This window comes from Pelobates fuscus, chromosome 1 (assembly GCF_036172605.1).
Source record: "Pelobates fuscus isolate aPelFus1 chromosome 1, aPelFus1.pri, whole genome shotgun sequence".
NCBI lineage: Eukaryota > Metazoa > Chordata > Amphibia > Anura > Pelobatidae > Pelobates > Pelobates fuscus.
Genome location: NC_086317.1, coordinates 266,613,281 through 266,632,833, shown reverse-complemented (window position 1 = coordinate 266,632,833; position 19,553 = coordinate 266,613,281). Strand labels below are relative to the sequence as shown.

The 19,553-nt window shown below is 40.2% G+C and overlaps 1 protein-coding gene across 1 annotated transcript in view; it reads right to left on the bottom strand.

Moving 5' to 3' along the window:
* Positions 1-271: 271 nt before the first annotated feature.
* Positions 272-19,553, bottom strand: part of NXN (nucleoredoxin) — a 147,635-nt gene continuing 128,353 nt past the window's right edge. The window contains exon 8 of the mRNA XM_063457169.1: positions 272-1,281. Coding sequence (XP_063313239.1) covers positions 1,099-1,281 — 183 coding nt within the window. The 3' untranslated portion in view covers positions 272-1,098. The remainder of the gene's footprint in view (positions 1,282-19,553) is intronic.

The window sequence follows — 19,553 nt, the reverse complement described above, 5'->3', positions numbered from 1 at the left end:
AAATGGTGACTTGCCTTTAAGGAAACCCAGAAATATACATCCAAAGTCCTTCATAAGAGATATTGGCGATTATAATAAAGAGTGCTATCAAACATGGTCAGACTTGTGCTTTACATGCAGTTGTGTGCAAGATGTGCTAACAGATAACCTTGGTGGAAGAGAAAAAACTATAATCACTTCATGTCCACAGCACCACTAACTAATCTAGAACAGCTGAGTTTATAGAAATGGTTCCTGGATGAAGCACTAGGAATAATCACTGAACACAGGATAGGGCAGTGAAATTCCTTTATCAATGTACATCTGTTGACAACATCTGCAAATCTAAAAGTGTATTTTTGAGAATATCAAATTGGAGTCTATTAAATACAAGGAAATGTGGAAAACGGATAAGTGAATTACAATTTTTCAGCAACAATAAGCAAGATGTAAAAAGGGCAGCGTTAGAGAATGTTCTCAATTGTTTTTGTGTTTTTGTTGTTGTTTTTTTTAGCTTAAAAGCTTATCAATTCTCCACAATTCCCATGATGTTACAAATTCATACTTAGATAAAGTAATAATCGAATTAGATGACTGGTGGGGCATGTATCAAACCTCTATGGTAACAGTGGACAAAACATGGACTCCAAAAGATGCAAATATTCAACGTTTTGAGAGACTGTGTTAGTGGGAGGATCAATAACAAAACACACTCTAGAAAGTAAATTTACTACAAAGAGTTACAACTTGGTTTTGACTGCTGACGCAGCCGGTTAGAGGAGGACATCACACCATGAAGTGAGCAGTTTATTAATAAAGGTTTTTCTGGGTATTTCAGGTCTACCAGTTTCAACAGACCTAACATGTATGAGTTCTGCCCATGTATTGACAACGAAGCCATGGCTTGTTAACATTGCTCTGCTGAAACATTTGGCAATATATGAGATTCTGGAAGGAAGATCTCTTTAAAACAACACACACAAAAAGGCACCATGACAAAGCTTTCCAAGCGGTGACACTATTATAAAATCCTTTACGTGTGGCAAGAGGAAAAGAAGCGATTGTGGTTTTAAATAAATGGTTCTTTCTGCAGGGTAAGAATACTGAATTAATATCTTCTTAGATAGGCTCTGGCTTAAGTTTTTCAGCTAAGAAGTCGCTCACAAAGCTATCCACGATATCTGGAGTTATTTCTTCCACGTCCATTACATACTTTGCCCTGGCAGACATGTCTAGTATTGTTAGGAGAGGAGCTGCTTCTGGTAGGTTGGTGAAATCCCTCAGGTAATCTGTCATATCATCCTGCAAGAAAATAACAATCCATTATATATATATGTAAATCATATATTAAGGGTATAGATACAGTCTACCCACCTGCATGTGTATGTGGGTGTAATATGAAGAATGGATATGTGCCCCTCACTGGATTTGAAGATTTTCTCCAAACATCATAAACACTACAGCCCATTGTAGTGGATATGATGTGAGCAGTACCCTAGTGCCATTTGTAAAAGATTGCCCTCTTACCTGAACCCTGCTGGGCACTAAGAGTCCTATACTGCTGGCTGGGACAATGGACGCTAATCCATTCATTGACTGACAGTGTCAGCTGATTGCAGCCAGCCAATAAATAACATTCTGTGCCTATGACGCTGCTGAAGGTGACCAAGAAATGGGTTAAACTCTGTATGTACAGCATCTGATAGAGAAACACTGCACATACAGACTCCAGGTACCATGACCACTTAAAATCACCTTAGTGGTCATTATGCTTGGAGTAACCCTTTAACACACTGGCGTACATAGCGCGGTCACAGCGGTCCCTGCTGACAGACACACCAGGGGGCCCAGCGACCGGGTATGTACGGCAGTTTGGGGGGCCCAGGAACTGGCCACCTCAGGGCCCCCCGAGGCTGGCAGTGGCATTACATGGCTTGCGCGCGCTGGATTATGACATCATTTCGTCTCCGGCATCAGTAAGCGGCGCGCGAGGGAGCGGAACAGGAGGATCAGTGCTCCCTCGCCGCTTGCAGGACTGGCCGCCGGGCAGCCCCGCTGGACCCCAGGGAATCCCCTCAGCACTCCCAAAGGTAGGGAGGCTGGGGGATTAAATAAAAAAAAAAAAAATTGAGTGTGTGTATGTGTGTTAGTGAGTGTGTTAGTTTGTGTGTGGGTGTGTGTTAGTTTGTGTGTGTCTGTTATTGAGTGTTTGTCAGTGAGAGTGTATGTTTTGTAAGTGAGTGTGTCTGTCTGTCAATGAGTTTGTATGTCTGTCACTGAGTGTGTGTCTGTCAGTAAATGTGTGCGTCTGTTAGCTAGTGTGTGTGTGGTTAAAACCCCTTCAGCACTTACCTTTCTCCAGCGCCGGGCTCCCTTGGCGCTAGGGGTCTCTCCGCCCTGATCCGCCTCTCAGCTCCAAATGCGCATGCGCGGCAAGAGCCGCGCGCATTCAAACCGCCCATAGGAATGTATTACTCAATGCTTTCCTATGGACGACCTGCGTCTTCTCACTGTGATTTTCACAGTGAGAATCGCGGAAGCGCCTCTAGCGGCTGTCAGTGAGACAGCTACTAGGGGCTGGATTAACCCTCAGTGAAACATAGCCGTTTCTATGAAACTGCTATGTTTTCAGCTGCAGGGTTAAAACTAGAGGGACCTGGCACCCAGGCCACTTAATTGAGCTGAAGTGATCTTAGTGCCTATAGTGGTCCTTTAAGTGTATGTATCTGCATGCAGTGGCCATGTGTTGCGGCCCCGGGCCCGCGCAGAGTAATGACCCAATTTCAGGTAATCGCCGGCGACCGGGTAAGTACAAAAGATCTCAGGGCATTCTATGCCGCCCTGCGGCGTTTAGAGCCACGAAAATAGGGACGGCATAGAACGCCCTGCGGTCTTAAGGGGTTAACCCCTTAAGGACCAAACTTCTGGAATAAAAGGGAATCATGACATGTCACACGTCATGTGTCATGTGTCCTTAAGGGGTTAAACTAGGTTGCTTCTGTAACACGCACACAATGAATGATTATAGCTGTATGTGAAATATGAATACAGTCATGGGGGAAAAAATATACCTACTTTGAAGTCTATGGTATTACATATAAGGACATAACAATCATCTGTTCCTTAGCAGGTCTTAAAATTAGATAAATACAACTTTAAATGAACAACACATGACATATTACGGTGTGTCATGATTTTATTTAACAAAAATAAATTCAAAATGGAGAAGCCATGTATGAAACACTAAGTACCTACTTGCTGCTTCCATAAGACTTGGCAATAGTAGCAGACAGTTACTGCTAATCAAATGCCCTTGATTAATTGATCATCCGCAAGTGTGACACACTATAAAAGCCAACATTTTTGCAGTTTGCTGGTCTGGAGCATTCATGCGTGTTAACAAAATGCCAAGGAGGAAAGATATCAGGAAAAGTTTGGGGCGAAATTGGGTCATGCAACAGGACAATGATCTCAAGGAAAAACAGTGAGATCATAGTGTAGCGCTTAAAATAATCAAAGTTGGATTTTTTTAAGCTCTACACTATGATCTCACTGTTTTTGTATGTTTTAAAGTGTTTTAAGGTTTGCACAAGGTAGTGAGTGGTTAGCAGCTAAGACATTTTCATATAGATACGCAATGATCTCAAGGCACAACAGTATATCTACAACAGAATGGCTGAAAAAGAAAATAATCAAGGTGTCCAGACCTCAACCTGATTGAAATGCTATATCTATTTACCTAATATTAAGACCTGCTAAGGAACAGATGATTGTTGCCAAGTTCTTATATGTAACACCATAGAATTCACTTTCTTTTTTCCATGACGGTATATATAGTCAAATATAAATGTTATACACATAAAGGGGAAATAGAAATAAAATACTCCAATTATGTAAGGTAGGTAGAAAACTATGGTTCATATGGCAGGCATGAAACCCAATGTGTACATGTGTTTAGGCTGGACTGTTCATGCAGAATTATATAGCCAGAGCTGACCTACTACATGTTCAAGTTACAGATGTGCAAACATTTTCTGCTGAATTTTTTCAAATTCAGTTACCCAACATTAAAATAAAAAAAATTATAAAATTTAAAATGTGCTAAAACATCTGCTACTATGATAGATGCAATAAATGTCATTAATTCTTAGTTGTAAGGCTGCAAATGCCTATAAATTGATCATACATACAACACTTACAATTGTTAATTTGTCAAGTTATAAAGATGTGTCACTGGTACGAATTTCTACTTATTTCCTAAATATTTGAAACTTTCATTTGTCAAAAAAGAATTTAGTCCCTAGAGGGTGCTAACAGCACGTAAGCAGCTGTAAGAGAATATCACTTGGATGTGGGGCATTGCCAGGATAGTACTCTGAAAGCTGAGAACACGAGAGACACAGAACAGGAAATTCCAGGATCAAGTACGTAGATATACAGACAACACCTCTATGGGGGATGCAACAGGCTCTGTGCCAACACAAATGTCATATTTTAATAAAGAAATGCTTAACATGTATTTTTTTTTATATCTACACTATGCCTTACTTAAATAATGGCCATATTTTGAACTCATTAACCCCTTCAGGACGGAGTCAATAGTGCACGTTCTGATCAAAACAAAACGTAAACAAAAACTGGAATTTGCGCTATATGTCTGTTCACCTGTAGTTCCCCTCTTTCAAATTATATGCACCCACACTTATTATATATCATTTTGTTCAGGAGAAACAGGGCTTTAATTTACCATTAACTATTCATATATAGAACATAATTTATTATGAATAAAATTAAAAAAAAATGTGAGAAAATAAGATTTTTTTTACAATTTGTATTTCCGTCTTTTTAGCTGTGAATGTCATAATACTGTTAGGTTTTACTGCACAAAAATGCACATATTTGTAATCAGCGATGTCTCACGAGTACAACAGTATCCCACATTAACAGGTTTTATGGTGTTTTGGAAAGTTACAGGGTCAAATATAGAACGTTCCATTTTCAAATAGAAATTTGCCAGATTGGTAATGTTACCTTCGAGACGGTGTGGTAGCCCAGCAATGAGAATTACCCCCATAATGGCATACCATTTGAAAAAGTAGACAACCAAAGGTATTGAAAGTGGGGTATGTCCAGTCTTTTTTTAGTAGCCACTTAGTCACAAACACTGGCCAAAGTTAGCGTTCATATTTGTTTTTGTGTTAAAAAAGCAAAAAAACGAATATTTGGCCAGTGTTTGTGACTAAGTGGCTACTAAGAAAGACTGGACATACCCCACTTGCAATACCTTGGGTTGTCTACTTTTGCAAATGGTATGCCATCATGGGGGTAATTCTCATTCCTGGGCTACCATACGCTCTCAAAGGCAACATAACCAATCTGGCAAATTTCAATGTCAAAAAAATGAAATGCAAGCCTTATATGTGACTCTCTAACTTTCCAAAACACCAAGAAACCTGTACATGGGGGGTACTGTTATTCTCGGGAGACTTCACTAAACACAAATATTAGTGTTTTAAAACAGTAAAACATATTACAACAATAATATAGTCCATAAAAGTGCCGTTCGTTTGTAAAAAAAAATGAAAAAAACGTCACTTTTACTTAAAATATCACCGTTGTAATACAATTTACCAATTTGAAACACTAATATTTGAGTTCAGCGAAGTCTCCTGAGTAAAACAGTACCCCCCATGTACAGGTTTTATGTTGTCTTGGAGAGTTACAGGGTCAAATATAGTGCTTGCGAATTCAATTCTCAGCACTTTCTCCCTGTGTTGTCAGGTATGTCAATCAAATTTTAATTAATCAAATCACCGAATTTAGTTAAAAGATTACTTAAATATACACGTAGAATTTTAATATATATGCATTTATAGGTATTTAAATTCTACGTGTATACTAATGTAATCTTTTATGTAATTATATGTATTTATCTATATATATATATTTGCGGTTATTTGCATTTTATATATAGATAGATATATATAGAATGTCATTCTAAGTGTATTTTGTTACCAATATATATATATATATTAATAACAAAATACAGTTAGAATGAAATTACATATGTATATATAATTTATATAAAATTTTGTTTCAATATTTTATTTATTAATTTTATTATTTTATTTATTTATTATTGTAATTATACGTATTTATATATATAATATATGTGTATATATCTATTATATATATAATATATGTATATTATATATATGTAACGTCATTCTAAGTGTATTTTAATACTAATATATATACATATATATTATATATATTATATATATACATATATTATATATATAATATATATGTATATATTAGTATTAAAATACACTTAGAATGACGTTTTATATATATATATATATATATATATATATATATATATATATATATATATATATAATTTATATATATATATTTTATAACCTGTCTAATGTTTTTTTTTTACACCTCCTACCAGCAGGGGGACTGTCTAATATTTTAGACAGTCCCCCTGCTGGCAGATCCACAGCCAGCTATAGGGGGCCATGTGATCGCTCTTTGAGAGCGATCACATGGCCCCTGGGGGCCTGATTTGCCGTGGGAGGGCTGCCTGGGCTGTGAGGCAGTCCTCCCGAAGGTAAGTATCCCGGGCGCTCCAGGGGCTTCAGCCGTTACGGCGTGCTATGCCGACAAAACGGCTTTAAAGCCCACTTAAACCGTGACGGCATAGCACGTCGTAACGGCGTTAAGGGGTTAAATATTAAAGAATATGAGGTGCTATGCATTAAAGGCAACTTTTTTGTTGTTGTGACAAACAGGTGAATGGCAGTTTTATCTTTTTAACAACTTAATGGTCCATTTTTTTGCCAATATTACACTTTTGCCCATATAGATCTTATGCCAATATGGAATGAACAAGCATCAACAACTCTATACAGCTTGTTTAATGAGATGACATTTCATTTTAGAACAGGATTCTAAAAGAATATTATTATGACACGGACTGACACGGATGTCACCAGTCCTTAGAGGTTTAAATAAATAAATTGGATCTACACTGAAGAAAATTATAAACACAACACTTTTGTTTTTGCCCCCATTTTTCATGAGCTGAACTCAAAGATATAAGACTTTTTCTATGTATACAAAAGGCCTATTTCTCTCAAATATTGTTCACAAATCTGTCTAAATCTGTGTTAGTGAGCACTTCTCCTTTGCCGAGTTAATCCATCCATCTTACAGGTGTGGCATATAAAGATGCTGATTAGATAGCATGATTAATGCAAAGGTGTGCCTTAGGCTGGCCACAATAAAAGGCCACTCTAAAATGTGCAGTTTTATCACACAGCACAATGCCACAGATGTTTTGAGGGAGCGTGCAATTGGCATGCTGAGTGCAGGAATGTCCACCATAGCTGTTACCTGTGAATTGAATGTTCATTTCTCTACCATAAGCCGTCTCCAAAGGCGTTTCAGAGTATTTGGCAGTACATCCAATCGGCCTCACAACCGCATACCACATAACCACACCAGCCCAGAACCTCCACATCCAGGTTTGCATAACCAAACAATTTCTGCACAAACTGTCAGAAACCGTCTCATGGAAGCTCATCTGCCTGCTCATCGTCCTCATCAGGGTCTCGACCTGACTGCAGTTCGTTGTCGTAATAATCAGCAATAATGAGCAATAATCATGCTGTCTAATCAGCATCTTGATATGTCACACCTGTGAGGTGGATGGATTATCTCAGCAAAGGATAAGTGCTCTCTAACATTTAGACAGATTTTATCACAGTGAGCACTATTCTCTTGCTTTTGTATTTTACCCTTCATATTCATCTGGAGCCTGAGAGACTAACCGAAAAGGGCTACATATCGGGCAAAATACACGACTTAAACCCCAAAAATCGACATCCGTAGCACTCCTGTGATGAGAGGAGTCCATGGTGGCTAATCTGCAACTGTCTCCAACCAAGATCAACAGCTTTCAATGGGGGCAGATCTACAGCCTACAAGAGGCATACTAAGTGTTGGTGAGAGGGAGGCGGCCAATCCCACCTCATACGGTTTAGTCCTGCTGTGACATCCCCTGAAAACATGTACCCACCCCCGCTGGTGAGGGATAGACCGGAACTCCAAATCAGTGCCGAAGTGGTGGTATCCCAGCTGCCCTACTCCAGTATCAGCACTCCAGACGCCTGCACAATGGCGGACGCAAGCTTTACTGTCCAGCTTCTTGATACCTGTAATCTGCTATATTTTCAGAGCACTAGGCATTTATCTTGCTATTCTAATCTTAGCCTTAACACTAAAAAAATGTGCTGGCTCATAGAAATGAAGCAAAGTAATAGCTTTAAATGTTCAATACCTCATGTAACATGTTTTATTGTGAATTCTGCATATTCTTGTATTTGTTGTTGTGACAATGCAGGATGCTTTGTTTACTTATGCACGACAAAAAAAGATTTACAAAAACACAAAAACAAAAAAGAGCTACATATCCATCATTGGGGACTGTACCGCTGTATGCTGTTTTACTTAGAGCTGGTCTATAGCTCTATTAAATGTGAGTGTTTGTCTACTTATCTCTGTTGTGTGACCTACACATTTTACTATCTGCATGATTATTGGTTGTTTCTGTTTTATTTGCATATTCCTACTATTATCTGAAGCCTGGATGATTACCAGCCAGGAATTCCAGAAGAATTGTTTGGACTTTTCTTAACCTTTTAGGACCTTTTGGACTTTATATTTGGCACAACCTGGTTTTTAATTTTTCATTGTAATGGGGTTAGTTTTGAACATTTTGTAAACTGTAAAGCATATGTTGGGTATTTGTGATTATGTATGGTAATTGTATTTATAAATGAATTACTGATCATTTTTATATTTATATTTTATAATGAGACCGCCCACCTTGAGGGCTTTATGAATGAGAGATCCCCAGCACCATTGAAAAAGCCAGTATACGGTGAAATGCATTTGGACGCTGAGATCTTAGTTATTAAATCGACTGAATGTTACATCTTAGGGAGACTAAGTACTAATGGGAGTATTAAGGATATTTTAAACTGCTGAGTAGCAGGACGCTAGACTCTGTAAGTAAGGACTCAATTATTAAGACTGTCTTTCTAAAGGTGTAGCGCTGTCCCCCCTAAGGAGGATTTAACTTTCTGGCTTCATACACAGAGATTGTGGATACTGCTGCTAAAAAAAGCACTTAGATTTGGGAAAGAGCAAACAGATCCCTACATGTTATAATCATATGTTTTTCTTGTTTATAATTCTATATTAATGTATTATCCAGATTTTTTTTGTGATCCACTAAAAAGTTAATAACTAGCTGGATTTAGAACCAAGGGCCTTGAGCTCTAATTCATGTGCCTGTATAGCAAAGTTTTACACGTACTTCACAGATAGGGTACTATTTCTATTCTATTATCAGTATCTCTGTTTTAGATTTGTAAGTGCGGTCTTCTAGGACTATTGAGTTTTATATTAATAGGTTTTAGGTTTTCCTATTTTCAGACTGCAACTTCCCTCCACTGGCTTTTTTTTTTTATTTTGCGCTCCCCTCGTGCTTTTTTAATTTCAATTTTGGAGGTTATTGGTAAGCATCAAGGTAAGCTTACACATCCAGTATTAGTGATTTATAAAAGAGTAGCTAATAATGGCTGAATACTACAGTCCAGAAAACAAAGAAGACAATAGGTATTTACCACAGCCAACGAATATATGACATATACAGTCTCTATGTGTGAGTTGGTGTGAACACACAGCCCCAACATTTCTGATCAATATAATCTGTGTACAAACAGCTGTCAATAGTCAGCACTCATGTAACCGATATAATCTCTGTATATGTAACGGCACGGTTCCAACTTGCCTTATGCTCCTTGCTTTGAGTTCATTATTTCTCCATGAGAAGCTGAGTTGTTGGATCGCTGTGTGATTGCAATGCTCTTCTAGGAAAGCATTGGGCTGATTCAGAGATCATCGTGCTTGATCATCTCAGTTTCCAGAGAGAAGTGTGTCTTGACACTGGATTACAGGTAATCAACACTTAAAAATGAACATTCTGCCCCCAAAATTAAGGAATTTACAATGGAATTTAAAATGTTTAAAATCTTCATGCCTAGCATTACCAGTGAACTCTTGTGTCTCCTTGACTCAATTTTTCCGCTCTTTACTTCTCGGATGTCTCACTTTTCTATTGTTTGTTCTTATTCTGCCCCCCCATGACTCACCTGAGCTGAGAATCTGTTAAAGAGTTATAACTGGAACCTGGTCTTTAAGGTTGTCATTGACAATTGCTGTATTACTATGCATTTCTAGAGAATCTGTCATTTTTGAATGCTCATTGCATACATTAAAAAATGAATTAATAAATCATTATACGTTAAAATATTATTTAAGGGGGCGGAGCCTGACTGCTGAATAGATCAGACATGTTTTGTCTGAGCTCCAGGATCTTGGCCAGAGAATCGGAGCCAACTCAGTGCCATGAGCAGCCACCGACCCAAAACTGCAACCAAACTGCCCACAAGATGGACACACACACGGTAATACCAATCATGCCACGGTATGGCACCGGAGTAACCCGACCAAGGCCTGGGGCCTACACGAGCTTGAGCTGGGGAGAGACGGCCGCTCCCCCCCAGGTCTCCGAACGGCGTCCTGCGTTTCCCCCCCCCCCTTTGGACCGGTGGGGGTTATCCCGGTCCCCACGGGCGACCACCAATGCTGTCTGCCGTGCTCAAATGCACGCCGGGCCACAAAGCACAGCCCACAGGCACTCCAAAATGGCGGACAGCACGCAAGAGCCGGTTGGTAGACGACACAAGCCCTCACGACGGGTCAGCAACTTACCACAAACGGCAACAAACACCGGCAAGTACTCGCAAACTGCAAAGCAAAGGGCGGGAAACGAGGGGAACCTGCGCAACCATGTCACCTTGCCACAGGAGCCCTCCCAGACTGCAGCCACCCAGAAGCTTCATTCTAGGAAACAGCAGACCTGGCAACACAGGGGGCCCCCCCGCATCGAGATGCACAGTGACCCGTACATGGGGAGGACAGCGGCTTTCAAAGGAAGCACTCACATCACAAGCTGCAGAAACAGACCCACAGAAGTGCCCAACGCCCTAAGAAAAGCGCAAATGGACTTTGCTGCCAGGTCCCCTGCGGCCCTATGCGCCTACTACTGAGACTAGGACCCGACTCATGATGGACGTTGTTCCTGGACTCAAGATGGACATTAAAACACTGTCCCAGCCCTGCACACGCTGCAAATGACGGTACCCGAAGAACACATACACACTAGGACATACATGGCAGCAAACCAGCACAATCAGTAAGCAAAACAACACAAACATGTAACACAAGATACTACCCACAGCAGACACACACAACTGCAGATAACTACAATGCACACAAGTCGCGATGAACCCAACCATTAGTCACTATGTAGACCCGTCCAGGGTAGCGAAGGCAACCAACCCCACAGACCTCCACACATTCCAGAATGGCGCCCGAGGTAGACGAAGCCAGAGTTAAACAACCTTCCCCATCGACACACTAGAGATCACACACTCAGATGACTACAGCCTGTATATCTTTAACCATATGTCATACAAAATCTTGTGAAACAAATCGTAATCATAAGCTAAATAAGCTAAACCTGCTCTTATGCTACAATAGCTTAAACTGAAAATACTAGCGGGGAATATAGTGGGAGCACCACATGCTTAACTACCTTACCATTATATAAAAAATGTGCAGACCTTCTATGTGCCATATGTGTAATGTATGTTGAAAATGTGCATGTGACTGCTATTGTGGCACCACGGCATACCTGTGAACTCTTGCACACAAAAAATAAAGAATTAAAAAAAATATATATATTATTTAAGGATTTTGTTTGTTAGACATTTTTCTATTACCAATAAAAGTGTATTTTAAAGTCTTTTTTTTTTTCCAACAGAGAATTATGCATTCTAGAGCACATTCAACAACAGAAAAAGATTTTCAATAATCCAGGTCGAAATAAAATGTTTAAAAGCTCTGACAATCCATGTGCCAAGTATCCGTAGGGGCACAACACAAAACACTTGGACTGCAGAAACTCGTGAGCAGAGACATGTCTATTGCTCATGTATCTTTTGATGTGCTTTCCAAAATAATATCAATCATTCCAGTTCTGGGAAGAAATATGTATATGAGTTGAGTCATGTCACACTTTATGTGTGGAATAAAAAGCTTGGATCCCAACATTCTGTAGCACAAATAATGAGGACTACGGGCTCCTGGGATATCTCTCCATGGGAATTACTGAGCAGGAGAAATTCAGAATGATGAATACCATTGCAGCATTATAAAAAGAATGTCAGGCAGGAATGTGACTTTAGGCAACAATCTTTGATGGGTCTGAACTCTCCAGGGTGACTTTGTTTAAAGAGATTTGTAATCCAGAAGGAATGGGTGATTCTGATGAAAGAGGGCTTAAATCAGAAAGTGTAAAGGTTATGTGTTTCTGATGGATTACGGAAGTAAAATTAACAAAAAGTAACATAATGCCTATCATTGATACAGAATTACAGAGAAAGCAACTGATGATATCATTTCTTTGAGGAGCTGGCCAAGTTAGCCATCCAAATGTAATATAAATCTATGCTTTGAGTAGGCATAGTGGAAAACATGAAGGTTCTACCTTAGAAAAGCTTGCAAAATAATTTTAAAGGGACATGCATCACTTTGAGAAACCCGTCTCATTCCAAAGCTTTAATTTGAATGACAAAATTGCCTCACTCTGCAAGCTGAACAAAGCAGGTAAATATGTTTTTTTTTTTTTTTTTTTTTCATGTTTCTTCTTTCTTATGCTTTCCACACCTACTCAAGGGGAAGACACTGAGCTATTTAATCAGTGTCCTATCCCCACGAATGTTGGAAAAGTGGATTGGACAGTGCATTGGACAGGTTAACACATGTGCAGTTGAAAGATCTCTTCACCTTGCAACACCCTGACAGCTGGAGAGGCAGTCTGATCAGGGTGATCATGAAGGGCATGTTCTTGTGTTGGGTTTGCACAATGTCCTCTTTTTTTTTTTTTTTGTCATTAGTGGACTGGTCTAAAAATGAGCTGGGTGGATAAGTGAGGGGCTGAAGAAACTGCCCTAGCTGAAAGTTGTGTCCAAAATTGCAATCTAATCAAGTATATAATACTTTTATTACATAAGTTTTTCTTCATATATTTTGGTTGGTATAGTTGTTTAAAATTGTCAAGTGATGCATGTCCCTTTAACCCCTTAAGGACTAAACTTCTGGAATAAAAGGGAATCATGACATGTCACACATGTCATGTGTTCGTAAGGGGTTAAATACAACACTCTTGTATCAGCAGTATAAAAAACTTCTCTCTACACTTTTCAAGTAATGTAACAGGGACAGTCATTGCTGGCCTTCGATATTTAGTGGATTTATTAGCACTTAGGACCATTGTCTAAACATATTAACTTAACTGACCCATAGAATTTTTAAGTACATTCCAAAGATTTACAGTTCCCTGAGTGCTTGAGTGCAGTTGGAATTTATGAAAATGACCTTCTCTTGCTATATTTTCAAAAGGAACAGCATTCCCACACTACCCACCTCATATTTTCTTAATTATTTCAAATATTATTGTTCCTCTTCACGATAGGTACGCCATGCAAGGGAATTTGTACAGCTCCCATGAACCAGCAGTTGCTAGAGGAGTTTTTTTCCTGTATGCATGTCTAAAAGGAACACTCTAGGCACCACAATAATTGTCTTAATGTTACGGTTCTGGTGCATATATGCTGTTGTTTTGCCTGGCTATGTGGAGGTGACGAACGTATGGGAGTGGGAGTAGAGACGTATAGAGGGATGGTGGTAGGTAGATATATGGGGGGGAGGGGGGCAGGGCAACTTTCGCACTGGGGTGCCGTGGTTTCTAGTTACACCTCTGGTCCCTCGCTTCCCTCCCGGGAATAAAACTGACTTGGTTGGGGTGTATAAGGTCCAGCAAGGTCTGTGTGACTCTGAGTGCCATGGCCTTGGCAAATAGTTTCAAATCTGCATTCTGCAAGGAAATCGGGCGGTAGCTGGCACAGTTAGTAGGGTCTTTGCCTTCTTTAGGAAAGATCGTGACTATTGCGGGTAGGGTATCAGATGAAAACTGTCCGCCAGAGCATATTGAATTTAAGCCCGTCAGGAGTCTCAGTAGCAATATGTCTCTAAAGGTGCGCAGATAAGTTAGAGGAGGTCCATCCAGGCCGGGATTGCGTCTGGTTATACAGATCGGAGTAGTAATCCTGGAAAGCCTCCAGAATGTCTTCAGGGAGCCTGGTGCCGCTTTGTCCTCGAGTGTTGATCTTGTGGATGTGTTGCTTCCTCTTTTTTTCTTTGAGCATCCACGTCAACAGTCTTCCGCTTTTGTTGGAGTGTTCATAAAATAATCTGGCCAAATTTCTCATAGTGTGAAGTATCCCCTGTGAGAGTAGGTCGCTGAGTTCCCTGCGGACCTCAGTAAGACGGAGGTATGAGCCTTTGTCCAGTGTGTGCTTATGCTCATGTTCCACGTCAGCTATTTGTTTTGTCAGGGTGGTCATGGGGTGTGTCCAGTCCTATTTACGTTGGGTGCTTACCATGATGAAATGTCCCCGGATGACACACTTATATGCTTCCCAGAGTGTCATCGGGGGAATGTCAGGTGAATCGTTGGTTTCGAAGTAGGGGTGAGGGTTTGGGCAGCTGTGTCTGTGAGCTCTAAGTCATTTAGTAAGCTTTCGTTAAGCTTCCAGTGGCGTTCTCTTGGTTTGAACAGTGGGGAGCTGGTGCGGACCATTACTGGTGCATGGTCGGAGCGGTCTAGGATTTTCCTTTTTATACATTGAAATTTGCCAGATTGGTTATGTTGCCTTTGAGAGCGTATGGTAGTCCAGGAATGAGAATTACCCCCATGATGGCATACCATTTGCAAAAGAAGACAACCCAAGGTATTGCAAATGGGGTTCAGTCTTTTTTAGTAGCCACTTAGTCACAAACACTGGCCAAAGTTAGCATTCATAATTGTTTTTTTGCATTTTAAACACAAAAAACAAATATAAATGCTAACTTTGGCCAGTGTTTGTGACTAAGGGGCTACTAAAAAAGACTGGATATACCCCATATTGAATGCCCTGTGTTGAGAATCTTAAAAAATATATATGTACATGTGAGGTGTGATTCCAAGATTTATGACAGATAACAGTGTTACAATGTCACTATTGATACATTTAAAAAAATATATATTCCTGGCTTATCATGGCAGCATCATTTATGGGTAGCTCCTCCCATAGCAGTCACAGGACAGGAATTAATTAGATTAATTAGACGGATAGGTATAATTAGTCCCACCTCCCCTTATACCACAGTCTTTTTTCCTGTCTTTAGCTGGTTCTACAGGACTTAAAAATGTTTTCTTTTTTTGGCCACCCACCCTGCGTTTGTCGTGGGTTCCTTCAAAGTGAAGTTCAGCCTCTCCATTTGATGAACCCAGTAAAAAGCCTGCATGAGCAGGACAAACTGGGTTAGGTTCAGTGTAAGTACTGAACTGCTACGTGGGATATGTGTGGTGTTCTGAGAGAGACACGTCTACAAGGTAAAATGTGGGGTTGGACCTCCTTAAAAATTTCCCTTATGCATTACCCCAATGAATTGAATTTAAGCCAACAAATCTTGTGGCAGTTCGTTGGGTTCCATACTGGTATATAGGGTCCTCCCTAGGACGGAACCCCTTAGGAACACTGTTGTAATCCTGTTTTGTTTTGTCTGTGGAGGTTCTGCTCTCTTTTTTAGTTCCTGAGCAGTGTGGGGTTGGAAGTAGGGCGTTTCATTTGGCTGCTTGGTGTGTGGTTTTCTACCTTGCCATGTGTATTTCTCACTCTGCTCCCTCAGTTCGCAGTGGAATGCTGTATGCATTCCAAAAGGCGGACGTGACATTGCGGCCACGTGACCGGAAGTGACGCGATTGGGCACACAGAGATGACGTGAACATCTTGGAATGCGTGCGTTCCAGCGTTCTGCACATGCGCGAAGGGCATAGCACCTGCGCACTCTGTGGTTACCTGTGTGTCTGAAAGTCGGATGCTGATCCTGGCTACACTCCTGCATCAGTGAATTCACGTGGAGCTGTGCTGTCATTTGGCTGCTTGGGTTTTTCCAACTCTTCTGAAGGTATTTATCCTAATTCATTCATGTTTGGTAGAATACTGGATTTCTTTTTTGGCTTCAGTGTAAGTCTCTGCAATAGACTTCTTGCATTATTTCTGTTAATTTTCTATTGTAGTATGGATTCTCCCTCTGCCTCTGCAAGATCCCTCTATAGAAAACATGGGTGAGCCAATATTTTTTTCTTATCGGGGGTGTTAAAAAGAGTGCCAGAATAATCCTGTAATATAAGTTCATATATGGCTTTTATTTCAGCCCCAGCAAAACAATGGACTCTCCTCCAAGAAAAGCAAGGGATAAAACCAATAAATGCTTCGTCCTCTGCACCTCAGGGAAAAAACCTTTGCAGAGAGTGCTAGTTAGAAATAGCGGATGCTTCCAATAGAAGTTCCCAAAAGGACGACCTTAAACATTTGATTTCTCAAGCTATTGCTGAGGGCTTTAAGTCTATCACGGACAAAAGCCGTCCTTATAAAAGACACACAGCAGAACCTCAGTCTTCAGGCTCTGATAAAGACCCTAATATAAGGGAGGTCTCAGATGATGGTGAGGAGGATGTTGAATATTCCTCCAGGTCTTTGGACTCTAAGTCTATTGATAGGCTAATTACCCTTATAAGGGACACTATTAGCCTCACAGAAGAGAAGTTAGAGTTGAGAGACGCAGACAGGTTCTTTGAGGATCTCAAACCAAATAGACTAACATTTCCGGTGCATTCTTCGATTAAGGACACATTTTCCAAGAATGGAACAAGCCTGAAAGAAAATCCACCTTAAAAAAAAAAAAAAGTTTACAAGGATATATCATTATTCTGTCAATGACAGCAAAGTCTGGAATTCGATTCCTAAAATAGATGCTGCTGTATATGGCTAAGAAAACCACACTCCCCATTGATTCCATGGCCTATCTTAGAGAACCAATGGAAAAACATGTGGAAGAGGATCTCATCAAATCTTATTTGGCCCTAGGCTCTGCCCTCCATCCGGTAGTGGCCTTAACCACTCTCTCAATGGCCTTAAGAGTGTGGATTGCAAATCTAGAGGAGGATATTGACCGTGGAGTCCGCCGAGAACATCTCCTGGAAAGTCTTAAGGACTTCAGCCTGGCTACAGAGTTCTGCTCAGAAGCCTCTTTAGACATCACTCGTCTGATCGCAAAAGGTATGGCCTTATCTGTGGCCTCTAGAAGGGCCTTATGGCTTCATTCATGGTGTGCCGACTATGCCTCCAAGGCATCCCTGTGTGGCCTTCCGTTCCAGGGGTATTTATTGTTTGGTAAAATGCTGGACAAAGCCATACAAAAGGCTGCGGATGGCAAAAAAAAAGCTTTTTTTGTCACAAGAAAGAATGAAGCCTTTTTCCTCATCCTGGAAAAATAAGCGTTTCAATGATACGTCCTTTCGAGATAGCAGAAGCTATAAACCAGGGAGAGAATATTCCAGAATTTCTTTGTGGAGAAGCTTTCCCCAGTTATCAGTGGATAAAAATTCCAGAGGGAGAGGTTCTAGAACATCTGGGAAGAACTTTTGAGGGTCTTCAGGCTCATTCAGGAATTATAGGAGGAAAACTAAGGCTCTTCTACCCTGTTTGGGACGCAACTATCTCAGATGGCTGGGTCAATTCCATATTTTAGCAAGCGTGTCTGTATAGTGTCTTTTCGGTTTTTATTCCCACCCAAATTTCTTATAGCTTGGGTATTACCCATAAGTAATGCTGTCATGATTAACCAGGAGTAGAGAAAATTTATAACCAACTTACCGTAATGTTCTTATCCTGGTTCTCATGGCAGCACCAGCGTTCCCACCTATTCTATTATTTTCAGTTTTATAATTGGACTGTGGTGTAAGGAGGGACTCTTTATACCAATCAGTCTAATTAAGTAATCTAATTCTAGTCCTTTAAGAGATCCCTCTCTACATACCTCAAAACAGAATGCACTTGTCATGGTTGATTATATATTTACTACCTGTTCTATGTTAAATTTTGTATATATTGTGTATTAATATTGTTTTTGTATTTTATTGTACCCTATTGTATCAATGCAATGTTTTGTGGACCCAGGACATACTTGAAAACGAGAGAAATCTCAATGTATCTTTACTGGTCAAATATTTTATAAATAAATATTTTATAAATAAATAAATTCATGTTCTGTGACTGCTAAGGCAGGAACTACCCATAAGTGATGCTGCCATGAGAAATAGCCAGGAAAAGAAAATTATGGTAAGTTGGTCCAACTTGTACTTATAGCCCTATAACTTGCACAAAAAAGCTAAGAACATATTCACATTGGGTATTTCTAAACTCAAGACAAAATTTAGAAACTATTTAGCATGGGTGTTTTTTGGCAGCTATAGATGCATAACAGATTTTGGGGGTCAAAGTTAGAAAAAGTGTGTTTAAAAAAAAAAAAAGAAAAACAGCATCAATACATCTCTATGAGGAAAGTTCAGCGTCTCCATGCAGAGGGTAGAGACACTGAATGTCACTGGCCAGGAAGCTCTTCTAGTAGCCATCTGAGGAGTGGCCAGTGAAGGTGTTCCTAGGCTGTAATGTAAACACTGACTTTTCTGTGAATAAAACAGTGTTTATTGCAAAAAGCCTGCAGGTACTGACTATACTCACTAGAACAATTACAATAAGCTGAAGTTGTTCTGGTGACTATAGTGTCCCTTTCAACCTTATATGATTATTTTATTATTTATATAGTGCCAGCAATTTCCAAAGCACTGTACAATGGGTGGACTAATAGACACGTAATTGTAACCAGCCAAATGGATGCACAGAAACAGGGGGTTGAGGGTCCTGCTCAATGAGCTTACATGCTAGAGGGACTGGGGTATAGTGACACAAAGGGTATAAGTAGGGGTAATGAAATAGGTTGCTAGAAAAGTATTCACTTCGTAGGTTATTTTTGACAGTTGCAGGTAAGGAGTCATAGCGGTGGGGGCGAACCCGCTAACAGTTTACATTGTATGCTTTCCTGGAGAAGTGTGGAGACTGGGTGAAAGTCTAATGAAGAAGCGAAGGGAGTGTCAGGGCTACCTGTCGGCGATCGGCGTCTTCTCTGCTTGACGCGCCGCTCGCGTCCTCCTCCTCTCCTCCCAGCGGCAGCATGTATAACGCTGCACGCTGGGAGCCGGCACATTTATCCGAACGCCGGGGTCACTCACGTGACCCGGCGTTAAAGCAACAGCACAATAATCACAGTGTGAGGTATAGATATCCCCCATGTGTGATTGTTAATTCTGACTGGAAGTTATTCAATCAGAATTAAGCACAGGATTTAAATACTTACCTTTCCTGTCTCTCAGTGCCCTGTTGTGGTCTAATGATACCTGTATTGCAATTTGCTCGTGTTTCTCT